This window comes from Argiope bruennichi, chromosome X2, assembly GCF_947563725.1.
Source record: "Argiope bruennichi chromosome X2, qqArgBrue1.1, whole genome shotgun sequence".
NCBI classification, from domain to species: Eukaryota; Metazoa; Arthropoda; class Arachnida; order Araneae; family Araneidae; genus Argiope; species Argiope bruennichi.
Window position 1 is genome coordinate 97,874,319 of NC_079163.1, and position 10,735 is coordinate 97,885,053.

The following is a 10,735-nucleotide window of genomic DNA, read 5'->3' on the forward strand; positions in this document are numbered from 1 at the left end:
TATAAAATGTTGCTTTAATTTTAATGAAATAATTTGCAAATCAGAAGTATAGAACATATATTATACACCATTTCATATTTTTCTTGTACAGTTTGATCCATTTTGGATATTTTTTAGAAATCTTGGACATTAAAATTTCGTTCTAATTGGTTCATTTGTTAAATATTTTTCAATGATTTGTCTCTGCAGAGGGACAAGCTAAAGTTCAACTATCATTACAATATGTTTAGTTGAATAATAAGAAATATGCTTAATTAGTTTCATCATAATTTTCCCATCTGTTCTGAACATCCTTACATGCTTTAAGTATTTAACGATTTACCTCTATATTTTCACTTGACCATAGAGGGGCATGTTTATTTTACGATTTATCCAAATCACCTGGTCCTATCGGAAGAAAAGGCACACACAAAAAAAAACACATACGCACGTAGAGTTTTAAATATATATATATATATCGCCGACAATAGAAATAATACAATAAGTGTGTGGCACTTATGAAAACATACATTGAAATGGTTAGGGATGAGTGGAAACATGCCATTGGAAATAAAATTTTGTACGAAAGTATAGAAGTTTCTATCATTTTGTTTACTGATATTTCAATTCATTGAGAAATACAAAATTTCCATTTGCTTTATTTTCAATCACATTTACACATTTTTAAAGTTTAATTCAAAGAAAATTAAATATAACATCCAATTCTAATGCAAAGATTGAGGACTCGTGATATAATCCATCACTACAAGAATTAGAAATTATGGTCATCAATTATTTATTTCTTTGAAGAGGAGAATCGATTAACAACCCAGATTATAACTACAGGTGGCACTTGACATGAACATCAAGTCAGGTGGAGAAACGTACAGCATTGTCTAACTGGTAATATATAATTTTCATTTTATATAAGAGTATATCATAACTATTTTTGAAGCTTGATAAAATCACATACTTCTAACTGCCAGTTTTGACATGCTAACTCCATTAAATACGGTTATTTACCAAAAAAATAAGCCTTGAAATGCAGGCAGTCAAAGTATGAGTGGCATCTAATTCTTCTGATTTTGTAACAGATTTCCAAAGAGAGCAATGTTTCAAGAAGCCAAATATGCATAAATCCCATGCTGCAAATGACTAATCCAAAGCCCTCCAAGATAATTATTATTGAATAAACAAACGAATTATACTAAAAGCTATGATAATAAGGGGACAAGTAAAAATGACAGCTAGATATAATGAAACGTTCTTTTTCTTTTGATCTATTAACTAACCATCCATGGAAAACTTTGATAGATTAATGCAAAAGTAATATCCAAAAAAAAACACCGCCATAATTCATTTGGTACAGACCAAATAAGGATGCTAGTTTTTATGACTTGGAATCTTCTTGCAAGACAAAATCAGAATAAAATTCTTCCATCTCAACCAATTAATTGATTTCAATTTATTTCTCCAAATCTTGCCTCGTATAAAAACAGAAATCAGCTTTCTATTACACAAGAGACCTCTCAGACTTTATACAAAATATTAAGCACAGTTTTAATAAACTATTAATGAACTTTCGATTTAGCTAGCTTGATTAACCCTTTGCCCTGCAAATAGGCGACCAATCTTTTGGATTTTTCAATTATCCAAATTTATCTCAAAAACTTGACTTAGTTTGAAAAAAATTACCATATTAATAGCTGAATAATCTTTTTTCATTAGCTTGCTATGGTGCATTTGTATATTGCCTTTGTCTAGTACTTTTTCTGAGATTTCATCTCAGCCAGCAACATTTTCATGTTAACTTTATTACTCAATTCATAATGGCAACACTAAGTCTCATAATCATGTATATATCTCTTTTTCCTATGACAATTCTGTAATGTTATCAAATCTTAAAATACAAAAAACTGTAATCAATCACAAATTATGTTATTAGTTGAAAGATGGAGGAAGGGGAAAAAAACATGGAAAATATGAAGAATTAGCTTTTTATATATATAAAAATAATTTAAGAATTCCCCAATAAAATGAAAATCCAATTAAATCTGACAAGTATGCTTAAAATAATAATGGAAAAAATTTAGGCATTCTTTTACCCCTATTATAAATCTCTCAGATTTTACTACAGAATATAAATAGCAATTTAAATTCTTAAGGCAGATTTAGAGAACTGTAGCAGCAAATTATCAACAGAAAGCATGATTTTTTAAAAATATTTATAAAAAAAATTAAGAACCTTTACAAAGTATTAAAAGCTCTACTAAAATTAAATAAGTTATCTAGTTAATATTGAAGATTTATATACCTTATATTTTTAAGACTTGATACATATACAGCAAATCCTCATTTAGTTCAACATATCATAACTTAATTTCCAAACATAACCTGATATATCTAGTTACTTTTAAAAATATGTATACATTAACTACAGAATGAAAACTTCTTTGTATGTATGTAGGTAAGAAAAACAAATAAAAAGAAGTTTCTCCTACACTTTTCAAAGCATACAAGCTATGCGAGTATAAATTATAAGTGTGCATACCTGAAATTTGAGCTAAAATGATTTATATAAACTATGTATCTACTTTGGAAATTAAATATTAAAAGATGTTACAATTATCATCTAATTAATATAAAAATCTTAATAAAAATAAAATGGTATAAATTCATTAAGAGATATGTGATAACTAGCCTCATTTGTTTTCTTCAGACATGATACAAAATTGAAAAAACTTCATGACATTGAATTGTGCAAAACAAATATTAAGAAGTAAAATAAGTGACTGATTGAACAATAAAATGAATAAATTTGTGCAAGAAGTTCTTGAGATTTTAAAAATATAGTAGAATTATTACATAAAAATGGAATCTTAAGAAGGATAAAATTTGATTCTAAAAACACTAAAATCCATAAAAATATGGCATGCCTGATTCTTTATGTAGTAAATTAAAAGTTTAAAAGTAAAAAAATTCAACTGAAAAATGTATATATAAGAAAAATATGAAAGCATTGTGCCCATGATAAATGTAAGCAATAAAATGTGAGCAAAATAAGTAGATTATGAGGTTATATATTCATTAATGAACAGGTATTTCTATAAGAACAAAGACCAAAATCAAAAATGCAAATAAAAATTTAATTCCAAGTTCAGAGATCCATCCAAATAAACAAAATTATAATACATAAATTCAACTAAAAACTGAGAAGATCCAGTGGAGAAAATAACTCAAAACAGTTTTAAACTAATTAATTAGTGACCCAATTCTATATATAATGTGATGCTTTTAGCTTTTATTTAAATTTTGCCAACTAAATGACATACATGAAATAAATATGCTACAGATTTAACAATTAATTTTTCTGGATTATTCACATCTATTCACACTGATTCACCATATCACTGGTAAAAATGAAATATTATAACAATCTTTATCATGAATCATTGCATATGGTACAAGGAAAAAAAATCAACATCCACTGAAAAACTAAAGCATGTCATGCCGATACTGGAAGCAAAATTTCACATTTGGGACACTAATACTTTATACCTTCAATTAACATCTGAAGAACACAGCTGTAATTTTATATTAATATTAAATAAAAAAAAATACCTTTTGTAATACTAATGGAAGAAAAACCTATTTGATTTTTATATACCATTAAGAATTTTACTTTAACTTTTTGGAAGTTATAAAGAAATGTTGCTCAAGAATACAAAAGTTTGCTCAAGGGAAAAAAATCATTTATACTATAATTTGAAGTAGAATTTTTAATAGCTTTTTTTTTTTTTTTTTTTTTTTTTCATCCCACAATAAGATAAAGATGTTTCCATGGTTTTGAAGTTATCGCACTAAGTAGTATGCATTCTTTTGAAAGCCAATGCAACTTTATGAAATGAAATAATAACTAAGCTGAATGAAAAATTTGAAACAATGTAAATAAAATATTTTAACTCTATATTAGCCCATATCTCCAAATCATATTTTTAAAAGTATCATGGATGACAAAAAAAAAAAAAAAAATTATGCACTTTATAATACATTTCACAAAAAGTTCAGATGTCTCTTTAAAGCATATAAAACATGAGGCACAGTTTCCAAATGGAAGATGGATAACCTTGTTCATGTGCCTCAATATAAAACTTGGCAAAATCTAATGCAAACTTTCATGAAGATGTACCTTTTTTCTCACTAAAAAAGTTTCTCAAAATCATGACTTGTCCAACACCTATTATGACAATAAGAAGAGTTTCTCCCATGGACCAATACATAACACGACTATTCAAATCTTCTGCTCGCTTTCTTCCTTGAGCTTCCCTTAAACGATGATGGGTTTGATAATCAATGATGGTATTTAAATGCTCATGTACATTAGATGAAGAAGTTTCCAGCTGAAAAAAAAATGAAATAATTGAATTATAAGAATAAAACTATTAAAATTATTCTAAATAAAGTATATTTTCATTAAAATTTACCTTAGTCATAGCAGTCAAATGTTCACCAACACCTGGTAAGGGCTTTTCTTCACCCACTACGAAATCCACATAAACAAGTTTATGACTAAATGTAGAAAATTCATTACTGAAACAAAGTTTATAAACTCCAATTTGCTCAGCAGTCCAAGTAAAACTATCAGACTGTTTCTTTATGCCTTTGTAAAGGACTTGACCAGTCGGAGCTTCAAGAACTGCATCCACATCATAATGGCCACCAGTTACAACCTGAAAAAAAGACCAATTTAAAAATGAATGCAGAATTACATACTTTGTAATGAGTATCAAAACACATTTGAGTAGCACTTTTCAGCTAAATTAATAGCTATAGTCAAAAGCACTCATTAAAACAAGAAAATCATTTTTTTAAAACCCAATTTGAATAATTTTTATAATTTTAAGAGGAAACAAGTTTCAAAGTAATTATGATATCTAAAAGATTTTCTTGTTTCTACCAAAAGTACTCAACATTTAATCTTATCATACATAATATAAATGATAATTTTTTCATCCCCACCACCACCTGTGAAAATTTTTTAAAAAGTAATAGCATGATATATTTCCTGCTTATCCAAGTATTCCTAAAATTACACGAAAATGGAAAAGTAAAAATCTATAAATTTGAAAACTATTCAGGAAATACTTTTATACTATAAATTAAACTGAGTAAATAATTCATATTTAACAAATTTCCCAAATTTTTATTGAAAACTTCAGAGAATTTTCACATAAAGTTATACTTGATTATTATTTTAAGTTGTGTTCAATTAGTTGTTTCTTCAATTACAGTGCAAAAACAGATATCCTATGTATGACTACAAGATTTATTAGATCAATATTATTCAAACTGTTTTTTAAATTTCCTGAATAGCATTAAAAGCAACATAACATCCTATTATATCATCATAAATTTGACCACACTTTACTATATCAAAATGTTTGTAAAATAAAATAATCTGATAACTATTACCAAAAGTTTTTTTTTACGCATTATGCAAAATAAAGGCACTTTTCATTGTCTTTTTCTCAGATAAGATACAACAGCAATAGGCCTAAGAGCTTCTAAAATGAAGTTTTTTTTTTTTTTTTTTTTTTTTACTTTCAATTTAAAATCTATTTTTAACCTCTTAATTAGACCCAACTATTTCATGCCATCATTCCCCATTCAAAGTCTGAATCAAGAAGAGAATCCACAATAATAGGTTACAGATTTTTGGATTTAGGTTCTTATTTTTTTTTAAACTCACATTCAGAGTACATGATGTTTTATTTTTTGACAGATAGGATTAAAATATCGATTATAAATGTTTCAGAAATATTATTATCAGAACTAAATTATTGCATTTAGATCAAACCCCAAGTATATACATATGAATTAAGTCCTTAATTTCAATCACTATGTATAATTTACAGTTTACAATATCAAAAATTCTAAAATTTTATCTAGAATAATTAGATTGGAAAAGGTTAACAATCCATAGAATTTCCACAATAACTTCTTTAATTTTGTTTAAAGGCTAGAGCTCAGAAACATGCAGCCTTTGACAACTATCTGAACAGAAAAATTAAACACTCAAGACCAATTTCAATATTATGATGCACACTTTTAAACTTCTTTACTTTCACCTTCAAATTGGGATCTTACCCTCTCTTCCTTCCAATAGATTTTTCTATTAATGTTAGATACTAACATATATGTAAATTTAAACTACTGCAATGATTTTTAATAAACATATCATACATTTCCCAAATATTTTTCAAAACACATTAAATAAAAAATTATTATCTAAAGAATATAAAAGACTACTAATATTTTCTCTTGCAGCAAAAAAAAAAAAAAAAAAAAAAAAAAAAAAAAACAATATGCAACATTTAGAAAACAACTTATTTGAAACTAAATAACTAAACATTGTTCCAATTAATAGCAAATTCTCAAGAATATTTCAATGAAATATTTTCTTTCTAATATTGCCATGTTATAAATTTAAAATATAATTTTTGGAATCATGATGAAAAATAAAAAGATTAGAAAAGCAATACTTCAAATTTTCAATATCTATGTAAATAAAAAATAATAATAATAACTGCTAGTATTTAAAGTAGTATTTAATTTAGGGCAAAATGGCTATTTAATTGTCTTTTAAAAATAGAATGAAATGTCAGCTGGTCATTTTAAGAACTGAAAAATATTGTTAGATATAGTGGCAAATATGTAAATGTTATTAAAAAATATTTGCAAGAATTAGAAATATTTATATTTTAAAAATCCCTTTTGTCTATTTATAAACTGTGGAGTAGTAAATCAAGTTTCAAATATTAAGAATATATACAAATTAGCTTAAGAAACAGTGATATAACATAATGTGTCTGAATGTAAAATAAACATTTTTTAACAATAACTTATAAATTCAAAAATAACACAATAATAGTAAAACATGATTAAAATAAAAATTTCAATTAAGAATAAATAACATCTCATTTACATAACTTTCCATTAAAATTAAGCATTCAATACATCAAACTAAAAATAAATTTATTTAATTTTTTTTTAATTTGGATATTTTATCATACCTCTAAGTTGAATTGTATTACAAAACCATGAAAAGCAATATATGTATTTGCATGAAATATTTTTGAGGTTATGTATATGAAAAATTATATTTAAAAAAACTGAATAAAATGGCATAATAGATCATGCCAGTATAAGGATATCATTTAAACTTATAAACCTAAAATAAGAATGACCTGTTACATATTGAATCTAAATCAAAATTGAATGAAACATTTCCTCTCTAAAGAAAATACTATTCTAATAAGGAGACTGTTTATATGCACTTTATCTTTAAAAACTATTAAATGAAATAGCATTATACAATACAAGATACTGCACAATCATTAAAAACCCCAATTAAAAATACAAAATCCACATTCAGAGGGGGGACATGTTCTTAACAGTATAGCTTGTTGGCATTTCCCCCTGAATTTCAATGTTTTCCCCATTGATTCTTAGCAATGCTTATTGCTTTTAAATATTAGAAAAAATAACATCACTACATGGGATATTAGGTTAAATGCATTATTCATTTGATACCAGGTTGTTTTATTGCTTCTCATACTTGAAGATAAAAGAAAAAGGTCTATTACTCAAAACAAAAAAATTAAGCATATAAAAATTTTCATTAAAAAAAAACTATGTAACCAGTAAAATTACTGAAATATCTATAAATAGAATATATCTTTAATGAAAAGCATTAAGAGAAAAAGAATAGAAAATATATATTCAAAAAAAAATTTAGATTTCTTTTGCTCCTGAAAGTTTGCATTTCAGTCTACTCTTTAAAAAATATAATAGCTTTTCTTTTTACAATGGAGATTTTGATAAAAAATAAAAAGCAAGTTGATACTCGTTATTTTAATAGAAGTTTTGTTAACACTTACGTAAGGAAAAATATAAAACAAATATAATTATATGCACACTGAATATTTTTCTTTTTTTCACAGGAATGAGTAATAATTTACAGTGTTAGGAATTATAACAAGTTATTTAAGCTTTCTCATTACATTTCGATCATATAATACCAAAATAAGTAAAAAAAAAAAAAAATTGTTTCAACAAAAAAAAAAAAAAAAAAAAATTAAGAATTTTTTTTAAATTATAAAAGAACATTTTTTTAAGTTGAGCGAAATTGAGCAAGTGTTTTTAAAAGACACATTCTTTATACCTCGCAATGAATACTTTTATAACTTACTTGAAATTCAATTGTAGATTTCACACCTTGCTCCTTAATATCTTCATGAAAACACTGCTTAGCGTTATCCGGCAACTCAAACGTCAATTCAACAGAACTCACAAAGCTCCAATACAAAACAGATAACAAAGTTATCCACAAGATCTGCTGCATATTTAAGACTTTGGGGGCAAAATTCTACAGGAAACACATTGAAATTAATTTCATATACTTAAAAATACTACTTTAAAACATAACATTACACAGCTCTCAACGTGGCTTCCGTTCGTAGGACAAATGGCAATGATGCCAACAGCACAAAAATACGATGCAATTGGTCAGGTTTAGAAAACCAGAAGGCGCAAATATCAGTTTCGTTTTCTTCTACGAAAAGGGGAAAGGGAATTTCAGTCAAGGGGAAAAAAAAAAATCAATGCACCACAAGATTTTAATTACAAATTTTTAGCAGTAGCCTAAAAAATCTCTGAATTGAATTAGTTTTCTTAAAATAAAAAAATTTGTATTTCTGCTTTATCCTCCCACTCAGATAAATCAATAACTATGTTTATTGCATAGCAATTAATAAAAATTTCAAAATTTGCTTTGAAATAAAGGCAATAGGGGCCATTTTAAATTTTTATCATTTTATTTTACCGTATGTAAGAGTTGACTGGAAAATATTACCAAAACTTATTCATTCATACGAAATATATATATATATATATATATATATATATATATATTCAATTCAACTACAAAGAATATTTTTATTTCAATTAATGAAAATTCGATATAAATGTTTAATTATATGCAATATAAAGCTGTAATTTATTGTAACTATTAATAAAGAATAAATAAAATTTGTATTTTTTTATAACTAAAAGTCAATGAAAAATAGAATATGAAATAATCTCTGAATGGATAACGTTAAAAACTGGAGAAATTTCAAATGGCGAACATTAATGATAATAATAAGTTACATTCAAATAAATGATAATTTAATGGTTTTCACGATCACATTTTATTAGACAAAAAATTGTCTTAAGTTGTTAATTGATACTGCAAAAAATAGAATTTAAAAAATTAAACGAAAAAGAATTCAAAAAAGTTTGAAAAACCTCATCTTATCGAATAATATTTTTAAATTACTAAAAATTATTTTTTGCCACAATACAAAACTAAAAGCAGGTGACCATATAATGTGATAATTAAATAATTAGCATTAAAAATGCGAAACGTAAGCTTTATTAAAGATATAATCGAAATACAAGTTTCCCTGCAGGGCTGAATTGTTAGTGAACTGACACTTAATTACTAAAAAAGTAAAAACAAAATATAAAGCAATAAATTTCCTGGGTGGGAGTTAACAATTTTAGGCAAGCATTAAAAGGCCCATTCAAAAGACGTTTGAAAAACTATTGAATCTTAAATCAAAACGCAATTATTTACTTACTTTTATCATATAAAGAGTCACGTCTACCTATTGTAAGAATTCATAACGATTTTATAATATTATTATATTTATATTAAAAAACATTATTAAAAAATTTTACACTTAATCACCACTTAATAATAATTGTAGCACTTTTATTGCAATAATTCTTTCAGGGTAATCAGCCATGAAATATTAATGGTGGTATCTAAATAAAATTGAAGAGATATTCATAGTTTAAAAACGCAAAATTCTTCCTATCGTAGTACCCTTCAATTCCATGAAAGATTACATTAAGATTATGTATTTGAAAGTTAATACTCTAAATTAAGAAGGCAATTTTATAAGAAATTGCTTTTTCAGTATGCTTATTAGACTGTAAAATGAACAGCTAAAGGCAAAGTAATATATTATATTTTATATAATCTATAATATTTATGTCAAAACATAATTTTATATATTTTATTACATTATATTTCGACAGGTGTGGATAACAAGAATTTGTTACATACATATTTATTCATTTCTTTCCTTTTCCTTCTTTTTATCAGTACTTATTACAATAAAGCGTAATCTGCATAATTTAATATATTGCGATATTTATTATTCCTGTTTCTATATGTTCTAGGCCATGATTTCTTCCCCTTCCCGCATCCACCTATCTGCTATTAATTGCTTTTATGTTAGTCGCTTTATATTAGAACTTGCTCTTAGACTAACTTTACTGTACAAGTATAGCCATCTTATTTATTCGTACTAAAAAAAAAGCAGTGTGTTGAAGTTCCTAGTAATAATGTTTTATTGAAAACATACGATGTTATAAAAATTTATTTTAACATTGTAATAAATAGAAGTGAAATAGAATCGCTTTAAAACGATGCACTAACAAACGACGCAGTATATAGATTTCACTGTACTATAAAAGTAAAAATTTTTAACAGTGAACATGAATTTTATTCATGCATTCAATATTGCTATTATATCGAATACTATTCCTTTATAATGTGTATATATATATATATATATATAAGAATTATTTTTTTTTTGTGAAAGCAAAAGACAGGTTCGAAGATAGAGAAGACACTTTGCATTTT

The 10,735-nt window shown here is 25.5% G+C and overlaps 1 protein-coding gene across 1 annotated transcript; it reads right to left on the reverse strand.

Moving 5' to 3' along the window:
• Positions 1-3,104: 3,104 nt before the first annotated feature.
• LOC129960768 (transmembrane emp24 domain-containing protein 7-like) lies at positions 3,105-8,520 on the reverse strand. The gene is made up of 3 exons (XM_056074396.1): positions 8,231-8,520; positions 4,464-4,709; positions 3,105-4,379 (listed from the first exon to the last, which is right to left on the reverse strand). Exons 1-3 carry the CDS (start codon positions 8,381-8,383, stop codon positions 4,155-4,157), a joined length of 624 nt encoding a protein of 207 aa, XP_055930371.1. The 5' UTR covers positions 8,384-8,520; the 3' UTR covers positions 3,105-4,154.
• Positions 8,521-10,735: the final 2,215 nt, after the last annotated feature.